At 43.7% G+C, this 21,456-nt stretch overlaps 1 protein-coding gene across 1 annotated transcript in view; it reads right to left on the minus strand.

Annotated features, from left to right (window-relative positions):
• Positions 1 to 21,456, minus strand: part of KCNH4 (potassium voltage-gated channel subfamily H member 4) — a 373,359-nt gene that overhangs the window by 10,626 nt on the left and 341,277 nt on the right. Inside the window, exons 11-14 of the mRNA XM_069751801.1 lie at positions 8,793 to 9,007; positions 8,552 to 8,590; positions 6,039 to 6,406; positions 4,714 to 4,823 (exon numbers count right to left, since the gene is read on the minus strand). Of these exons, the coding sequence (XP_069607902.1) occupies positions 4,714 to 4,823; positions 6,039 to 6,406; positions 8,552 to 8,590; positions 8,793 to 9,007 (732 nt within the window). The remainder of the gene's footprint in view (positions 1 to 4,713; positions 4,824 to 6,038; positions 6,407 to 8,551; positions 8,591 to 8,792; positions 9,008 to 21,456) is intronic.

A 21,456-nucleotide genomic window follows, 5' to 3' on the forward strand; every position in this document is an offset into this window, starting at 1 on the left:
CACCGGGCGATGTGCTGCTGAGAACAATGATTTCTGTTCTGGCATAAACAATTCAATCACTTCATGAATAGGCAGCATTTTGCTTGTTTAGTATAATACACATCATAGTCCTCCACATAGTATAATGCACACCCCATAGTCCTCCACATAGTATAATGCACAATATATTCCTCCATAGTATAAAGTGCCCCATAGTATAAAGTGGCCCATAGTCCTTCATATAGTATAATATACTCCCCATATTCCTCCATAGTATAATGCACTCCCCATAGTCCCCAATATAGTATAATTCCATATAGTATAATGCATCCCATGGTCCTCTACATCATATAATGTATTCCATAATCCTTCATATAGTATAATGCATTCCCCATGGTCCTTGATAGAGTATAATGCAGCCCCCATATAGTATAATGCAACCCATAGCCCTTAATAGAGTATAATGCAGCTCCCCTCGGAGTATAATGCAGCCCGCCTCACAGAGTATAATGAAGCAACCCCATATAGTACAATGCGTCTCCCTCATAGAGTACAATGCAGCACCCCTCATAGAGTATAATCCAGAGCCCTCATAGAGTATAATGCAGGCCCCCACACACAGTATAATGCAGCCCCTCCACACACAGTATACTGCAGCCCTCAACCCTCCACACAGTATAGTGCAGCCCCCCCACACAGTATAAGGCATGCTCCCCTACACATAGTATAATGCAGCCCCCAACCTCCCACACACAGTAAAATACATATGCACAGTATAATTCAGCTACACATACACACACTATAACACATATACACATACATACACACACACAGTCCAGCAGTATCACACACACAGTATAATACAGACACAATACTTGCCTCTGCCCATTCCCTCGTAGCTCTGGCTTCTGCAGCGCATCTCATCAGATTCACTGCTGGCACAGTGTGGCTCACGATGAAGAGATGTCATTGCGCGCCCGCTTAGTCAGAAGAAGAGTGGGAGTGATGGGAGAGGGAGCGGCATCTGACACTCTCTCCTCCATCACTGCTTTCTTTCAACTTTATTGGCGTTTATGATGCTGATAAGTTGAATGCATGATGGGGCCCCTCTCACTCACGGGCCACAAGGCTTGCCACTAGCTGGGGGTCCTGTTGTGAATTCTGCTGTTGAACTCCCTCCTGTGGTCATGAATGGTACTTCGGCGAGTTCTGTCTATGGGCTCCCTCTGTGCTATGAGTGAAGCTGCTGCTTCTGAGGTTCCTTACACAGGTGACGTGGTTTATCCTTTGGTTGGCTTCTCTATTTAACTCCACTCAGATCGTTACTCCTTGCCAGCTGTCAATGTTTTTGCATTGGTTCAGTTCGCTCCTGGATCTGCCTGGTGACCTGTCTTCTCCTGCAGAAGCTAAGTTCCTTATTGTTATTTTTGCTCATTGTTTCTTTGTCCAGCTGGTTATCCTGATTTTGTCTTGCTAGCTGGAAGCTCTGGGATGCAGAGTGCCCCCCCCCCCCGCACCGTGAGTCGGTGCGGAGGTCTTTTTTGCACACTCTGCGTGGTCTTTTGTAGGTTTTTGTGCTGACCGCAAATATTCCTTTCCTATCCTCTGTCTATTTAGTAAGTCTGGCCTCTCTTTGCTGAAACCTATTTCATTTCTGCGTTTGTGACTTTCATCTTTTCTCACAGTCATATGTGGGGGGCTGCCTATTCCTTTGGGGAATCTCTCTGAGGCAAGGTAGGCTTTATTTTCTATCTCTAGGGCTAGCTAGCTCTGAGGCTGTGACGAGGAGCCTAGGGAGCGTCAGGAGCGCTCCACGGCTATTTTTAGTGTGTGTGATAGGATTAGGGCTTGCGGTCAGCAGAGCTCCCACATCCCAGAGCTCGTCCTGTATGAGTTTAACTATCAGGTCGGGTGCTCCTAACCACCAGGTCATAACAGGGTCCCTGGGGAAGCGGGGGCCCTAGGCAGCTGCCTAGTCTGCCTGTCCCTGATGCCGACCCTGACAGAGAGACACACTTTTAGTTCACAGCAGGCAAACAATTGGATAATGTCAGGTACAATTCATGCTGAGAAGTGACCAAAAGAAAGTTCTTGCATCTACTGTGCTAAAAGAATACTGCTGAGGAAGAACAACCCATTCAAAAGAAACCCATTCAACTCATTCAACATATGAGCAGTTTTCCCTCTGCACTAGAAACCTCAGTGGTTTCTCTTTGTGTCATTTTGTTTCCAATTGCCTCCAGCTTCTCCCTTCTCCAGAAATGTTTGTAGGCAGCAGGTGTACTTTCATCTCTCACTGAAGACAGATCTCCAGACAATTTTAAGCAGTTTTCGAGAAATCAGTGCGGAGAAAGATAAGTGGGGAAAAGGGCATTTTTTTACTAAGATATATTAGGTTTCTTATTTATGAAAGAATAAAGTGTTGCTACTATATACCGTATTGTGCGGATTATAAGACGTAACAAATTACAAGATGCACTCCAAGTTTTGGGGAGGGAAATAGGAAAAAAGTTTTTTGATAAAATGGTGGTGCGTCTTATAATCAGCTTTTATGGTTGTGGCTGCAGTGTAGTGGGGTCCCAGGAAGCAGGGTTGCTGCTGCCAAAAGCTAGAGAGGCAGGAGTGGGGCGATGCTGCGGGCCCCAGTGTGGAAGGAGTGGGTGTTCAGAAGTGCAAGGTTGCAGGTCCCAGGCTGGTAGGATAGGTTGTTTGGCGGGGGAATTGGCTAATCCAAAATTTTGTGGAAGCCTGGAGCCCCCTTACTTTCCATGCTTTTCAATGCAGAGGACTTCGGGAAAATGGCCGCTGCAGGCGGCGCATGCACAGATCGAGATCTCAGCACCTTCAGAAACTTTGAACATACCCCAAGTTAGAATTCTCATTGTATATTCAACTGAGTTATGTTATTTTTTAGTAAGACTATTGCTATATTATACCGTGCAAAAGTTTTAGGAAGGTGTACAAAAATTTAGCAAATTAAGAATGTTTTAAAAATAGAAGTGTTGATAATTTATTTTTTTTCAATTAACAAAATGCAAAATGAATGAACAAAAGAGAGTTATGCAATGCCAGCCAGACAGGATCAATGAAGTTGAGATCAAAGCTCTACAGAGGCCATACAGTATCATCACTTCCAGGACTGCTTGTTATTCTTTATCCTTAATATAGTTCTTAATGACAATAGCTGTATGTCCTACTGAAGACTGTTATCCCTGGCTGTCTTGCGTGTTTATACACTAGTATTTCTGTCCCAGGCCTCCTTGGGGGAGGGAGAGGGTATAACTTAGGAAATAACAGGAGAAAAGTAAAGCTGGTGGCCAAAACTTTCTCACATTTAGCAGTACCTTTGGGAGCAGGGATAGTTAGGGCCTCAGTCCTAGGGATGGTTCAGGACCCCTTTCCCTAATCAGGAACAGTCACAGCATGACAGCTGGATAGCGATACAATAATGAGTGTCTGCAGGCAACAGTGAAGCATGGCGGAGGTTCCTTGGATGTTTGGGGCAGAATTTCAGAAGAAAGAAGTTAGGGATTTGGTCAGGTATATAAATGGTGTTCTCAATGTTGAAAAATAGAGGCAGATACTTATCCTTCATACAAAAACATCGGGGAGGAGTCTTGTTCCAAATATATTCTGCAGCAGGACAACGACCCCAAGCCTACAGCCAATGTTATTGAAAACTATCTTCATCATAAAGAAGGACAAAGAGTTCTGTAAGTGATGATATTGCCACCACAGAACCCTGATCTCAGAATTATTGAGTCTGTTTGGGATTACATGAAAAAATAAAACGAATTGTGGAGTCCTACATTCACAAAAGATCTGTAGTTAGTTCTTGAAGATTTTTTTGAACAACCTACCTACCGAGTTCCTTCATAAACTGTGTGCAAGTGTACCTAGAATAATTGCTAAAGATAGAGGGTGGTCACACCAAATATTGATTGATTTAGATTTCTCTTTTGTTCATTCACTTTGCATTTTGTTTACTGATAAAAAATGAACCATTAATACTTCTATTCTTGAAAGCATTCTTACTTTGCAACATTTTTTCCACACCTATCTCCTTAAATGCTCATCTTAATATTGGTTAATAAATACAAGCAGTCCAACAGCTAATATAAGCTGCTTGACCCGTAACTTCTGCTTGACTTTACAGTATTGTGGAACATAGGCATACATCACAGCATGCATTTGGGTAAAGCAAAATGCGTCTCGGCTGAACCTTGAAAGCAAAGGAAGATTGCTATAAATATTAATGAGTATACCAGCATAACAGAAAAATGTTGACTTCAGGGTCTTAGAATGACAAATGAAGCATCTGTGTTTGTTCTAATCTCATATGGATGGGCAAGTAAGGACATAAAAAAATACATAGTTTGTTAGATGCTTGCGTTAGTATATCCAAACTGCATAACTTACCAATGTAGTACGGTGCTCATACACATTAAACTAACGTTAGCCAAGGCCATGGATATTGTTGGTCTCTCCAAGAGTCTAATGTTTATAGGGGCCATCAGATTATGTCAGAGGAGAAAAGGATCCAGCATATCCAATTTTCGACTGCCAATGCTTTTGTACTTGGTGAGATAAGCCAACTCCTGGCCTGTGGTAACTGCTCTCTCATAGAGAACAAAGGCTCACTCGGAGTGAAGAGATAGCCTTGGCCAAACGATCAACCATACCATCATTTGGCTGACAGACTTCCAAAGTGTAAGGAGCACTTTACTTATTTACCTGCAACTGGAGACTGTCTGATAGGAGATCTTGACCTGGAGTTGTCCATGTTGAATTGAAAGGTCTGTTTCTCTGAGACATCGCCACTGTCTTCTATGCCATCTACCACTCTAAAGAGAATGTAATTTAACAACAAAGTAAGAAAATATGTGAATAAAGAAGGATCAAACCTTTATTTATTAGAAGTCATGGTGTGTGTTCTCCGCTGCTTAACTTCCTGGTTGCGGGGAAGCAAGCATAGGGTGCACGCATACCACTGCCAAATGATTTAAAGGGCCAGCGCACCTTTTTTCCTGTGACCATCTCTCAGCCAATCGCTGAGAGATCTGTGGATATTTAAGGTCCTCACTTCCTCTCGGAGGTGCCTGGGCAATTTTGTGCTTAATTCTGAGTTGCCATTCTCAGTTCCCAGACTTGCGCTTTCTTGTTCTGTCTCGTTTTTCCTGGTGTTAATACTCTGTGTTCTTTCTTCCAGTGCCATTGTTCTACCTGCCTACCTTCTGCCTGCGGACCCCAGTGGTACTCTCTGGACCATTGGGTTGACTTCTTCTGGTTTACTGGACCTCCCGTTCCCTTCCCATATATGTTGTTTTTTCCTCCTGGGTCGGTCCCTTTGGTCTTGGAACCGTCTCACTAGAGCCTCCCGGTCTGTGCAGGGACAATACCTGTTATAAGGGTCCGCTCACTGGCACTTCCTTGGAGGTATTTGGTGTTTCGGTCCAGCAGGTTCTTCCTAGTAGGTTATCCTGCTTTTATTTCAAATAAATCTTGCAATTTATATGATGACCTTGCCTGGCCAGTTCCTTGAGTTCAGCTTCCACAGAGTTCTCTGTGGTCTAGTGGGTTCACTAATCTCCTTCCTCCTGTCTTGGCGTGACAGTGCTGCTGGTGTTCAACTGATCAAGGAGTCAGCATCAAGCGAAGATGTTGACATTGGGGTTTATTCTCAATGCATTTCGAAGTATTACAACTCCTTCAGGAGAACCCCAAAACTCTTCTGAAGAAGAAGTTGTAATACTTTGAAACGCAATGAGAATAAACCGCGCTGCCATCTTCGCTTGATCCTAACTCCTTAGTTCTGCATCTAGGTTCCATTCAAGAAAATTGGTCTGGGCTGCAATACTAGGAAATGCAGTGTAAGGAAACACAATAGTACTTGTGTAATTATGTGAGTGGCTGTGGTGCTCTTTCATTCTCCTCAATGGGGATGGTCCCAGTTATTTATTTCCATAATTAAAAAGTTACCATGGACATCTTTGTTGAGGCAAGATATGCATACAATAAAGACATGCCAAGTGATGAACTGATGGATACACTGAACTCACCGAGGGCTGAGATCTGGTGGACCATATGTGTTGAGAGATGGAATAAGAAGATTGGCTGGCTTTTTGGAACCAACATTCTCAGTCTCCATTTCTTTTTCTTCCTTGCGACATTGAGGTGAAGGACTTCTGCCTCGACTGTTACGAGCTGGAGAGCGACAGTTACGGCGGAAGGCATGAAATTGCCTTAGTTCATCCCCAAGGAGACTACTAAGAGAACCACGGCGTACGGGGCTGTTAAGGTTTGGAAGCATGAGCTTCCTGCGCGTCATGGTAGCAGGAGAGTGATGGAAAAAGTCATCTGCTTCATCATTGTCTTCAAGGATGGATGATAATTTTTTTTCAGATGTGGTCCCAGATTCTGGACGAGGCTGAAACATTAAATAACATTTGTAATGATCAACATCATGGAATTTTTAAGATATAAAGCCTAAATATTATATGGCTGTGAACAGAGTCCCGGTGGTGGCCATTTGGAATCTGTCTCCACTTTTCCAACAGATATACCTCTAACAGCTCAACTGAGATCCTAACATGCGTTGCTTCTATTAAACAATATATTTTGTCAGCATTAAGCTATTGCAAAGTGTCTGGTGGAAATTGCTGCCTATATATCGTACAATGAAAAAATGTAGTTGCAGGGGCAGAACCTGACAGTGACTGGTCCTTGTGCAGGATTATATCTGCAACCCCATCACCTCTTCCTCAGGTCCCACCAGCATATACACTCTCATCTTTGTATGCATATTCCCATTTTGCACACATATATAAAATATGAATATGCTAATACATTTTATAGACACAGTAGCACATTATGCATATATACCCAACGTACACACATGTACAGTATAAAGTATATAACATATCAACATACACAAAGTTTTTGTGATACACTTGTCCAGATGACTAAACTATTTTTTTTCAGTCATTCATAGATGTAATAGTCAGTACTTGTGTTTTTCTATAAGCTTCACTATATGAGGTCTTGTTTTTTTTATTCTTTCAAAACGGGCTATAGTCTTTTAATTGCCATTTTGCCAAACACATGTGTAAGCTTTACATTTGTATTAAGATTTTATAAGTGTAATAAACAATCAGCGTCATTATAATAAGCGTAATTACAGGGATACCAAATAGGAATTTGCTTATTTGTGAGGTTTATTTTAAAAACGTGTATTAATAAATGTGATTATTGTACTTGTTTTTAAATTTTTTTTTGTAATTTTATAGAAAAAAATCCTTATCTTTTATATACACAGGTATATTGAGACATACTGTATATAGAGATATATCTCTATGTACCAGTATAATATACCTATAAAAAAAGTTGGATACTCTTTCAGATATTTAGACAGAAAATTCAGTCATACTACAGGTTGTAAATTTGGATCCCATAAAAGACAACATTTCTTGAGAAAGCAAATTATTAACTATATATAAGGCTATTTATTGAGCATGTACCACCCCATGGAGAAAATAGAGAAACCAGTGTAAGGAGATGGACACATAGCCTGCGTCTCCCCCTTGAAAAACAAGTGTGTTATCCTAAAGTGAAATGTGAATTGTACTATACGATAAAGTTGTTAATCAAGTGTGTTTTTTGACAGTAGATTTACTGGTTGGGCCTAGACCTGAGTGGGTGAGGCCAAGCTCAAGGAAATGAGACAGTTTCCGGTAAGAATGCCAGAAAGGGCCCAGCGTGCATAGAAAGCAGATCTATAGTCAAATCTGAGCAGTGCCACATGATGTGGGTGTCCCTAACATGAGAGGAGAGCCAGATACAGAGATAGCAAGATACTAGTGGAAAGTGGAAGAGAAGTGAACAAAAAAATAGAGTAATTAATGGTAGACGAGCTTCAGACAAGATGCCCAGAGTTTATAACTCAGAGAGGTAATGGGCCTAAATGTAAGTACATTAGACACAGAGAGTGCCCCAGGCTGGCGTTCCAGAGCATCAGAGACAGAGAAGATAAGTACCCGCCAGAGTGGCAACATAGTTCCCTAGAGAGGAAAGAAGACACGTAACTGCGGGTTGAGAATAGGACTCTTGCTAACTAGACTGTAGTATTGAGCAGGGCTGTGGTCAAGTAGAAAGGAACGTTGACGGTAGAAGACAAACGAGTAAAGAGGAAGGAATTGAAACTGTGTGTGGAAAATGCTCCTTATTATAAAGGAAACATTCAGCAAGTTATGTTCTTCTGTATATAATCCCCCCCAAGTTATTGTTGTCTAAAAATTTTATTTTCTCCCTCACTGAACTGTCAAACATCTTGACCTGGCCAACCAAAGTCATTGGTTACATGCCGCCTGCAAGGGCTGAGTGCCACCACAGCACAAGTCCACACACCCAGCCAGGACCCCACCTTCATGTCAAGTGCCAGGGAGTAAGAGATGAGTACCTCACCCACGGCTACTGCCCAGCGTCATGTTACACAAGAATGATAAAGCAGCCTCCTGACTGATATTCATGCAGTGTGACTAGGCACATGCAGTATGTCTGCCCCTGTATGCATTACCTGTGATAGCCGTGGTGATCGGACGAACCTGTAGCATCCCTAGAATAAAAAAAATACAAAACGATAAACATACCAAATCTGCTCTTTACAATGACAACATGGATAAAATGAGACATGAAACACTGAAACACAGTCATTCCACTTCATTTCTATAGCAGCAAAGTTGGTGTTAAAATAGTTGCATTGTCTGTGTTTTACAATCCAGTTGATTATACAAAAAAAATCTTCATATGTTTCTTACATCTGTTTCACTGCCTTCACGCAAGTTAAACGTCAGGTCATGATGAATGTCTGCCATGAATTTGCTAGAATACTCTGGGTACAGTTCTAACACCTCCAATAGTCCTCTAAGGCTGAGATATTGCAGATCACAGTAGGTCAGGGCTTTCACATCTGCATTTGTTTTAACCACCTGGTCCTTGTTGGAGATGTCGGCACCAATCAGATCTCCTTTCCCTAAGATATGGAGAATAAAGAGAATTCACGTTGAATTTTTCTGGCAGGATAGCTACACATGCATTTCAAATGGCAGAGTAATAAAGTAGCTTTGGGAATCAATGTGGTTACAGGAGACAAAAAGTTTAGTATGTGGGAGTATTTTGTAGTACGGTATGCTATAGAAGATTCTGAAGGGAGACTAAAGTTTTTTTATGACAAATCTGTTGGGTTGTACTCTCTTATGCTAAGCACTGTATACAGTCATAGTCGAAAGTGTTGGCAACCTTGAAATTGTTCCAGAAAATGAAGTATTTCTCCCAGAAAATTATTGCAATTACACATATTTTGCTATACACACGTTTATTTCCTTTGTGTGTATTGGAACAACAAAAAAAACAGAAAAAAAGGAAAATTGGACATAATTTAACGCAAAATCCCCAAATGGGCTAGACAAAATAGTTGGCACCCTCGACTTTCCAACAGAAATTTTGGACCAGTCTTCTGTTTGCAAACTGCTTCAGGTTACTTACTGTATTTACTCGAGTATAAGCCGAGATTTTCAGCCCATTTTTTTAGGCTGAAAGTGCCCCCCTCGGCTTATACTCGTCCCAGGGGGGTCGGCGGGGGAGGGGGAGCGGCAGCTGTGACATACTCACCTGCTCCTGGCGCATCTCTGATGGTCTCCGGGTGCTGACAGCTTCTTCCAGCATTGAGCGGTCACATGGTACCGCTCATTACAGTAATGAATGTGGACGCGACTCCACTTCCATTGGAGTGGAGCCGCATATTCATTACTGTAATGAGCGGTACCGGTGACCGCTCAACCCTGGAAGAAGCTGCCGGTCCCGAAGATCATCAGTGAAGCAGCCAGGGACCACACCGGGAGCAGGTGAGTATAACCGGGGAGGGTGAGCAGCATTGCGTGATATTCACCGTTCCTCGTTCCACCGCTGGGCCCCGCTCTGTCTTCTGCATCCTCTGCTGTTATGCTCAGGTCAGAGGGCGCGATGACGTGGTTAGTGTGCACCCTCTGCCTGAACGTCAGTGCAGAGAGCCGGAAGACACAGCGGCACCCGGCGGTGGAAAGAGGACAGGTGAATATTGCAAGTGCTGTGGGCCTGAGTGATGAGAGGTGAGTATATCATTTTTTTTTTTAATCGCAGCAACAGCATATGGGGCAAATACCTCTGTGAAGCATCTTATGGGGCCATAATCAGGATTTGTGCAACATTGTATTATTATTATTTCTTTATATAGCACCATTGATTCCATGGTGCTGTACATGAGAAGGGATTGCATACAAATTACAGATGTATGGGGCAAATATGTATGTATGGGGCAAATATCTCTATGGAGCATCTTATGCGGCCATAATCAACATTTGTGCAGCATTATATGGGGCAAATATCTCTATGGAGCATCTTATGGGGCCCTTATTAACCTTTGTGCAGCATTATATGGGGCATATTTTAATATGGAGCATCTTATGGGGCCCATCATAAACTTTATGGAGCATTATATGAGGTGTATTTTGTATGGAGCATCTTATGGGGCCCATCATGAACTGTATGGAGCATTATATGGGGCTCCTGATTCAATGTGGATATTCAAAAACACTTAACCTACTGTATCCCAATTAATCTTACTTTTATTGGTACCTATTTTTATTTTTGAAATTTACCAGTAGCTGCTGCATTTTCCACCCTAGGCTTATACTCGAGTCATTAAGTTTTCCCAGTTTTTTGTGGCAAAGTTAGGGGTCTCGGCTTATACTCGGGTCGGCTTATAATCGAGTATATACGGTATTTTAAAGGGCGCATTCTCTCAACATCAATTTTAAGATTTCTCCACAGGTGTTCAATGGGATTTAGATCTGGTGTAAACAGGCCATAGTATACCTCGAGTCCTAACTATACCCGGGGTTGAAGCGGCCTAGGCTTGATTATACCCTGGGTATATTATGGCCTAGGCCAAGTTATACTCCTGGGTATAAATTAGCCTAGGCCGTTTCATACCACCTTATGCCAGATTATACCAGCAGCGTTGAATGATATACACAAGAATTAGAATCATGGAATGTTAGAATTGGAAAGGACCTCAAGGGTCATCGTGTCCAACCCCCTGCTCAATGCAGCGCAGAATTCACTAAACCATCTCAGACAGATGTCTGTCCAACCTCTGTTTGAAGACTTCCATTGAAAGAGAACTCACCACCCATCATGGCAGCCTGTTCCACTCATTGATCACCTTCCCTGTCAAAAAGTATTTTCCAATATTTAATCTGTATCTTCTCCCTTTCAGTTTCATTCCAGTATCTTCTCCCTTTCAGTTTCATTGCATTGCTTATCATGTTTCCATGTGCAAATGAGAATAAGGATGATCCCTCTTCACTGTGACAGCCCTTCAGATATTTGTAGACAGCTATTGATTCTCCTCTTAGCTATGACGCTAGTCACTTCTCACGGCCAAGACGTGAGTCAGAGTGGTCAAGGGGTCCAAGGTCAGAAGCCAGGAGGGTACGTCATAAACAGAAGGAAGAGACAAAAGCGTAGTCAGGTAACGTTCCGAGGTCAGAGTCCCAGGAGGATAACAGATCAGAGCAGAAGGTGTTAAAGAGGCGGATGGTCAGAACAAAGTCCAAGGTCAGGCAACAGATCAAGCATAAAGAACTCAAGGCACAGGAAAGCACAAAGCACAAACCTCACAAGATGAATGTATGTCTGGCAGTGTTCTGGGAATCTCAGCTCAGTTAAGAAGCATGGCCATTAACTGGAATAATGAACACATGAGACAGCCAACATCTCACAGTCTCAGATTGGATAGTCGAGCTGTCAATCAACACACTGACAGCTCAGCATGCCCCTGTCCCAGATTGGATGGCCAAGCTGTCAATCACAGTACTGACAGCTTCAGCACACTCCTATACCTGATTGGATGGTCGAGCTGTCAGTAACCGCATCCAGACACTCTGAGGGGTGGAACCATGACATTAGCCTTCTTTTTTGCAAGCTAAACTTTACCAGATCCTTTAACCGTTCCTCAAAGGACATACTTTGCAGTCCGCTCACCATCCTTGTAGCTCTTCTCTGAACTTGCTCTAGTTTTTCAATGTCTTTTTTAAAAATGTGGTGACCAGAACTGGACACAGTATTCTAGATGAGGCCTGAACAAGGAGGAGTAGAGAGGATAATTACTTCATGTGATCTAGACTCTATGCTTCTCTTAATACATCCTAGAACTGTATTAACCTTTTTGCTGCTGCATCACACTGTTGACTCATGTGCAGTCTGTGATCTGTTAGTATACCCAAATCTTTTCCACACATGCTGATCCTTAGTTCTACTTCTCCAGTTCTGTAGATGTAATTTTCGTTTTTCTTGCCCAGATGTAGAATATTGTATTTCTCTCTGTTAAATACCATTCTATTAGTCGCTGCCCGTTGTTGAAGCTTATCTAGATCCTTCTGAATCCTTTCCCTGTCTTCTCCAGTGTTAACTATCCCTCCTAGCTTTGCATCGTCCGAAAATTTGATCAGTTTTCCTTCAGTTCCCTTACGTAGATCATGTATAAAAATGTTGAACAACACTAGGGCCAGGACAGAGCCTTCCGGTACCCCACTTGAAACACTCTTCCAATTGGATGTGCAACCATTTATTACCACTCTTTGAATTTGGTCACTGAGCTAGTTATGAATACACCTAACTGTAGCCTTGTCAATTCCATACTTTGTCATTTCTTCAATAAGGATAGTATGAGATTCTTTATCAAATGCTTTGCTGAAGTCGAGATATACTATATCTACTGCATTTCCCTGATCAATCCAGTCAGTGATTCCATAGAAGGAAATTAAATTTGTCTGGCATGACTTGTTTGCTACAAACCCAAGCTGGCTATGGTTAATTACTGTATTTCTATCCAAGTACTTACATGCTGTTTAATTTGTTCGAAGATCTTTCCTGGTATAGAAGTAAGGTTCACTGGCCTGTAATTTCCTGGCTCCATCTGCTTTCCTTTTTTGAAGATAGGGACAACATTTGCCCTTCTCCAATCTTCTGGGACTTCTCCTGTTCTCTAGGATTTTTCAAAGATTCTGGCTAGCGGTTCTGCAATTTCCTATGCTATCTCTTTCAGTACCCTAGGATGCAATTCATCTGGACCATGAGATTTAAATGCGTTTAAATTAGCTGTGTTCCCTCATCATCTATCTGTTTATTGATACTGTGATTTTTTTTTTGGCACCATGAATATCAGTTGATGTTACAATTGCTTTCTTAGAGAACACAGATGCAAAATAGGAATTTAAAAGGAATTTAAAAATGACTTAATTTTTCAACATTCAAATTTTGTCAGAAGATAACTAACTTCAGTCTTAAAGTTCTTAAAGTTTTATTACTTGAAGCAAAAAACATCTCAATCAGTAAAAATATTAGACTTCCACAAAAATATAATGAGGTAAAGAATCCTACCGCACTTTTCAGAAGTTACACATTAAAAGCAGCTGTGCGTCTGAGTATGATAGAATGATATCTGCACACTTTTCAAGCAATCATAGACAGGGTGCGCAAACCAGTGAAGTAATAAGATCAAGTTATTACTGTATTCTAAGGTTTTAGATTAGTGCTTTTTATTTAATGTGCAAACACTATTGAGAAGTGTGCTAGTCATCTTTTATGGAAAGATAATGGTTGAATTTCTTTGTGGAAATGTAACATCTAAGTCATTATGTCACAGGTTTACCGTGACATAGAGGAGATAGAAGACCGCGGTATCTGATTTCATGTACTCCTGCAAACTATACAGGGTTTAATCTGAACAGGGATTAATTTGGTCTATTACACCAGACTCATTGCTGGCCACTTCAGAAGTATCCAGCACTTTGTTTCCATTCATTTTCATACATTTCTGGGTGCTTCAACTCAACTTTCTGACACTGGGCACTCCATTCTGACCCAAAATATTTTGGTAATCTTCAGATTTCTTGTTGCATTGCAGACAGCAAGGCACCTAGTGCCAGAGGCAGAAATACAACCCCAAAGATTATTTGAACCTCCATGACATTTCATTGTAGGTACTGTGTTCTTTTCTTTGTAGGCCTTAATCCGTTTTCAGTACATAGTACAATGATGTGCTTTAACCAGAAATCTCTATCTTGAACTAATATAAAGATAAGACACTTTCAGAAGAAGAAAGGAGGATTTTGGCTTAGGGTACCGTCACACAGTGGCATTTTGATCGCTACGACGGCACGATTCGTGACGTTCCAGCGATATATCTGTGACGTTCCAGCGATCTCGCTGTGTCTGACACACTCCTGCGATCAGGGACCCCGCTGAGAATCGTACGTCGTAGCAGATCGTTTGAAACTTTCTTTCGTCGTCTAGTGTCCCGCTGTGGCGGCATGATCGCATGGTGTAACAAAGGTGTGCACGATATTGTATACGATGTGCGCATAGTAACCAACGGCTTCTACATTGCACATACGTCATGAAATTATCGCTCCAGCGTCGTACATTGCAAAGTGTGACAGCAGTCTACGACGCTGGAGCGATATTGTTATGATGCTGGAGCGTCACGGATCGTGCCGTCGTAGCGATCAAAATGCCACTGTGTGACGGTACCCTTACTCACGTACATTTTGTCAAACTGCAGTCTGGCTTTTTTATGTCTCTGTATCAGCAGTGGGGTCTTCCTGGGTCTTCTGTGATAGTTTTTCATTTTATTTAAATGTTGACGGATAGTTTGCACTGACACTGATGCACCCTGAGCCTGCAGGACAGCTTGAAATTTTTTGGAACTCGATTGGGGCTGCTTATCCACCATCCAAACTGTCCTGTGTTGCAACCTTTCATCAATTTTTCTCTGCCATCCACGTCCAGGGAGATTAGATACAGTGCCATGGGTTGTAAACTTCTTGATTATGTTGCGCACTGACAAAGAAACATCAAGATCTTTGGAGATGGACTTGTAATCTTGAGATTGCTCAGATTTTTCGGGGGCGTGGTTTGCAGGGGATAGGAGCAGACGTGCCTTCACAGAGCTCCTAGAGATTCCCCTATTCCAAGCTACACAAGCTACTTAAAAGTGGCCTTTCAAACCCTAAATCTTGTGGGAACGTGTCAGGAAGGGGATTTGATGAGAAAGAGGCCAACATAATGAGGATATCTCCTTCATCACCACTGAAAAAGCGCATGGGGCGGCCTAACGGAGGCCTGCTTTCCTCAGGAGAAAAGAAAAAGACTCCCACACCCAGAAAGCAGGTTCCAGACAGAAACCCTGAGGAGTCCAGTCCTCAAAAGACACAGAAAGCCTGCAGAAACCTGCAATCAAGATTGCTACTGCCCAGGTGCCAGTTTCCAAGAAGACAGAGAAACACTGGGAGCCCGGGCAGACTACACTGCTACGACACGGTGGAGGAATTCTAAATGCGGCCCCCCAACCTCCAGAATACCAGCGAGGATGGTGCCCGCTCCGGGTGCAGCTGCGATGCCAGAGAGAGGGGATCTGGAGCTACGCCTGAAGATAACGGAGATCCAGGACGCCGGGGAGAGGTGGAGAGAAGCGGCAGATGGAGCGCTGGATGCGGCAATGCAAGCCGGCGGAGGGATCTCATCAGTGCTTCGGTTTCCAGGAAGCAAACTCCGACATGATGCGCCGGTATTCACGCCAGTGAAGAAAGAAGATCCCGGAGCTGCAGCTGTCAGCGAAGGTGCGAGGAGACCGGGAGTCACAGCGTCCTTCAGATCTCTGCTGCAGCCAGGAGGAGAGGGAAGAAATGTTAGCGGTGAGCCCGTGGCTGCAGGCAAGTCATATGCGGCTAATTCGGTCAGGTGGGAGAGGGGAGTTGAGTCCAGGGGGGATCGGGTGATCCCTTCATTAGACATATACCACACAGCGGACAGCAAGGGGGTTGGTGCGGCGGCGGTAAGGAGGGTAGAGGTCTGTTATGTTTGCTAATGACAGGTGTTATGAAGGCAATCCAGAAACACAGTGTGCTTAGCGATCAGAGCGCACACAGTGATCTGACAAATACCCAAAAATACAAGAACGAGCTCTGAGACGTGGAAACTCTGTAGACTGCACACCTGATCCTATCCTAAACACAACTAAAAGCGGCTGTGGATTGCGCCTAACAACTACCTAGGCAACTCGGCACAGCCTAAGAAACTAGCTAGCCTGAAGATAGAAAAATAGGCCTGACTTGCCCCAGAGAAATTCCCCAAAGGAAAAGGCAGCCCCCCACATATAATGACTGTGAGTAAGATGAAAAGACAAAACGTAGGGATGAAATAGATTCAGCAAAGTGGGGCCCGATATTCTAGGACAGAGCGAGGACAGTAAAGCGAACTTTGCAGTCTACAAAAAACCCTAAAGCAAAACCACGCAAAGGGGGCAAAAAAAAACCCACCGTGCCGAACTAACGGCACGGCGGTACACCCTTTGCGTCTCAGAGCTTCCAGCAAAACAAAAGACAAGCTGGACAGAAAAAAAGCAACAAAAAAGCAAAAAGCACTTAGCTATACAGAGCAGCAGGTCACAGGAACAATCAGGAGAAGCTCAGATCCAACACTGAAACATTGACAAGAAGCAAGGATAGCAGCATCAGGCGGAGTTAAGTAATGAAGCAGTTAACGAGCTCACCAGAACACCTGAGGGAGGAAGCTCAGAAGCTGCAGTACCACTTGTGACCACAGGAGTGAATTCAGCCACAGAATTCACAACAGTACCCCCCCCTTGAGGAGGGGTCACCGAACCCTCACCAGAGCCCCCAGGCCGACCAGGATGAGCCGCATGAAAGGCACGAACAAGATCGGAAGCATGAACATCAGAGGCAAAAACCCAGGAATTATCTTCCTGAGCATAACCCTTCCATTTAACCAGATACTGGAGTTTCCGTCTAGAAACACGAGAATCCAAAATCTTCTCCACAATATACTCCAATTCCCCCTCCACCAAAACCGGGGCAGGAGGCTCAACAGATGGAACCATAGGTGCCACGTATCTCCGCAACAACGACCTATGGAATACATTATGTATGGAAAAGGAGTCTGGGAGGGTCAAACGAAAAGACACAGGATTGAGAACCTCAGAAATCCTATACGGACCAATAAAACGAGGTTTAAATTTAGGAGAGGAAACCTTCATAGGAATATGACGAGAAGATAACCAAACCAGATCCCCAACACGAAGTCGGGGACCCACACGGCGTCTGCGATTAGCGAAAAGTTGAGCTTTCTCCTGGGACAAGATCAAATTGTCCACTACCTGAGTCCAGATCTGCTGCAACCTATCCACCACAGAATCCACACCAGGACAGTCCGAAGACTCAACCTGTCCTGAAGAGAAACGAGGATGGAACCCAGAATTGCAAAAAAATGGAGAAACCAAGGTAGCCGAGCTGGCCCGATTATTAAGGGCGAACTCAGCCAACGGCAAAAAGGACACCCAATCATCCTGGTCTGCAGAAACAAAACATCTCAGATATGTTTCCAAGGTCTGATTGGTTCGTTCGGTCTGGCCATTAGTCTGAGGATGGAAAGCCGAGGAAAAGGATAGGTCAATGCCCATCCTACCACAAAAGGCTCGCCAAAACCTTGAAACAAACTGGGAACCTCTGTCAGAAACAATATTCTCAGGAATGCCATGCAACCGAACCACATGCTGAAAGAACAAAGGTACCAAATCAGAGGAGGAAGGCAATTTAGCCAAGGGCACCAGATGGACCATTTTAGAAAAGCGATCACAGACCACCCAAATGACTGACATCTTTTGAGAAACGGGAAGGTCAGAAATGAAATCCATCGAAATATGTGTCCAAGGCCTCTTTGGGACCGGCAAGGGCAAAAGCAACCCACTGGCACGAGAACAGCAGGGCTTAGCCCTAGCACAAATCCCACAGGACTGCACAAAAGTACGTACATCCCGTGACAGAGATGGCCACCAGAAGGATCTAGCCACTAACTCTCTGGTACCAAAGATTCCAGGATGACCAGCCAACACCGAACAATGAAGTTCAGAGATAAGTTTATTAGTCCACCTATCAGGGACGAACAGTTTCTCTGCTGGACAACAATCAGGTTTATTCGCCTGAAATTTTTGCAGCACCCGCCGCAAATCAGGGGAGATGGCAGACACAATGACTCCTTCCTTGAGGATACCCGCTGGCTCAGATAAACCCGGAGAGTCGGGCACAAAACTCCTAGACAGAGCATCCGCCTTCACATTTTTAGAGCCCGGAAGGTACGAAATCACAAAGTCGAAGCGGGCAAAAAATAACGACCAACGGGCCTGTCTAGGATTAAAGCGCTTGGCAGACTCGAGATAAGTCAAGTTCTTATGATCAGTCAATACCACCACGCGATGCTTAGCTCCTTCAAGCCAATGACGCCACTCCTCGAATGCCCACTTCATGGCCAGCAACTCTCGATTGCCCACATCATAATTACGCTCAGCGGGCGAAAACTTCCTGGAAAAGAAAGCACATGGTTTCATCACTGAGCAATCAGAACCTCTCTGTGACAAAACCGCCCCTGCTCCAATCTCAGAAGCATCAACCTCGACCTGGAACGGAAGAGAAACATCTGGCTGACACAACACAGGGGCAGAACAAAAACGACGCTTCAACTCCTGAAAAGCTTCCACAGCAGCAGAAGACCAATTAACCAAATCAGCACCCTTCTTGGTCAAATCGGTCAATGGTTTGGCAATGCTAGAAAAATTACAGATGAAGCGACGATAAAAATTAGCAAAGCCCAGGAACTTTTGCAGACTTTTCAGAGATGTCGGCTGAATCCAATCCTGGATGGCTTGGACCTTAACTGGATCCATCTCGATAGTAGAAGGGGTAAAGATGAACCCCAAAAATGAAACTTTCTGCACACCGAAGAGACACTTTGATCCCTTCACAAACAAAGAGTTAGCACGCAGGACCTGAAAAACCATTCTGACCTGCTTCACATGAGACTCCCAATCATCTGAGAAGATCAAAATGTCATCCAAGTAAACAATCAGGAATTTATCCAGATACTCACGGAAGATGTCATGCATAAAAGACTGAAACACAGATGGAGCATTGGCAAGTCCGAACGGCATCACTAGATACTCAAAATGACCCTCGGGCGTATTGAATGCAGTTTTCCATTCATCTCCTTGCCTGATTCTCACCAGATTATACGCACCACGAAGATCTATCTTAGTGAACCAACTAGCCCCCTTAATCCGAGCAAACAAGTCAGATAACAATGGCAAGGGATACTGAAATTTAACAGTGATCTTATTAAGAAGGCGGTAATCAATACACGGTCTCAGCGAACCATCCTTCTTGGCTACAAAGAAGAACCCTGCTCCCAGTGGTGATGACGATGGGCGAATATGTCCCTTCTCCAGGGATTCCTTCACATAACTGCGCATAGCGGCGTGTTCGGGCACGGATAAATTAAATAATCGACCTTTAGGGAATTTACTACCAGGAATCAAATTGATAGCACAATCACAATCCCTATGCGGAGGTAGAGCATCGGACTTGGGCTCTTCAAATACATCCTGATAATCAGACAAGAACTCTGGGACCTCAGAAGGGGTGGATGACGAAATCGACAAAAATGGAACATCACCATGTACCCCCTGACAACCCCAGCTGGATACCGACATGGAATTCCAATCCAATACTGGATTATGGGTTTGTAGCCATGGCAACCCCAACACGACCACATCATGCAGATTATGCAACACCAGAAAGCGAATAACTTCCTGATGTGCAGGAGCCATGCACATCGTCAGCTGGGCCCAGTATTGAGGTTTATTCTTGGCCAAAGGTGTAGCATCAATTCCTCTCAATGGAATAGGACACCGCAAAGGCTCCAAGAAAAACCCACAACGTTTAGCATAATCCAAATCCATCAGATTCAGGGCAGCGCCCGAATCCACAAACGCCATGACAGAAAACGACGACAAAGAGCATATCAAGGTAATGGACAGAAGGAATTTGGACTGTACAGTACCAATGACGGCAGACCTAGCGGACCGCTTAGTGCGCTTAGGACAATCAGAAATAGCATGAGTGGAATCACCACAGTAGAAACACAGACCATTCAGACGTCTGTATTCCTGCCGTTCAACTCTAGTCATAGTCCTATCGCACTGCATAGGCTCAGGTTTAACCTCAGGCAGTACCGCCAAATGGTGCACAGATTTACGCTCGCGCAAGCGTCGACCGATCTGAATGGCCAAAGACAAAGACTCATTCAAACCAGCAGGCATAGGAAATCCCACCATGACATCCTTAAGAGCCTCAGAGAGACCCTTTCTGAACAAAGCTGCCAGCGCAGATTCATTCCACTGAGTGAGTACTGACCATTTCCTAAATTTCTGACAATATACTTCTATATCATCCTGACCCTGGCACAAAGCCAGCAAATTTTTCTCAGCCTGATCCACTGAATTAGGCTCATCGTACAGCAATCCGAGCGCCAGGAAAAACGCATCGACACTACGCAATGCAGGGTCTCCTGGCGCAAGAGAAAATGCCCAGTCTTGAGGGTCGCCGCGCAAAAAAGAAATAATAATCAAAACCTGTTGAATAGGATTACCAGAAGAATGAGGTTTCAAGGCCAGAAATAGCTTACAATTATTTTTGAAACTTAGAAACTTAGTTCTATCTCCAAAAAACAAATCAGGAATAGGAATTCTTGGTTCTAACATAGATTTCTGATCAATAGTATCTTGAATTTTTTGTACATTTATAACGAGATTATCCATTGAAGAGCACAGACCCTGAATATCCATGTCCACACCTGTGTCCAGAATCACCCAAATGTCTAGGGGAAAAAAAAAAAGTGAACACAGAGCAGAAAAAAAAAAAAAATGATGTCAGAACTTTTTCTTTCCCTCTATTGAGAATCATTAGTTGGGCTCCTTGTACTGTTATGTTTGCTAATGACAGGTGTTATGAAGGCAATCCAGAAACACAGTGTGCTTAGCGATCAGAGCGCACACAGTGATCTGACAAATACCCAAAAATACAAGAACGAGCTCTGAGACGTGGAAACTCTGTAGACTGCACACCTGATCCTATCCTAAACACAACTAAAAGCGGCTGTGGATTGCGCCTAACAACTACCTAGGCAACTCGGCACAGCCTAAGAAACTAGCTAGCCTGAAGATAGAAAAATAGGCCTGACTTGCCCCAGAGAAATTCCCCAAAGGAAAAGGCAGCCCCCCACATATAATGACTGTGAGTAAGATGAAAAGACAAAACGTAGGGATGAAATAGATTCAGCAAAGTGGGGCCCGATATTCTAGGACAGAGCGAGGACAGTAAAGCGAACTTTGCAGTCTACAAAAAACCCTAAAGCAAAACCACGCAAAGGGGGCAAAAAAAACCCCACCGTGCCGAACTAACGGCACGGCGGTACACCCTTTGCGTCTCAGAGCTTCCAGCAAAACAAAAGACAAGCTGGACAGAAAAAAAG

Source organism: Ranitomeya imitator, chromosome 2 (assembly GCF_032444005.1).
Source record: "Ranitomeya imitator isolate aRanImi1 chromosome 2, aRanImi1.pri, whole genome shotgun sequence".
In the NCBI taxonomy this organism is placed as follows: Eukaryota; Metazoa; Chordata; class Amphibia; order Anura; family Dendrobatidae; genus Ranitomeya; species Ranitomeya imitator.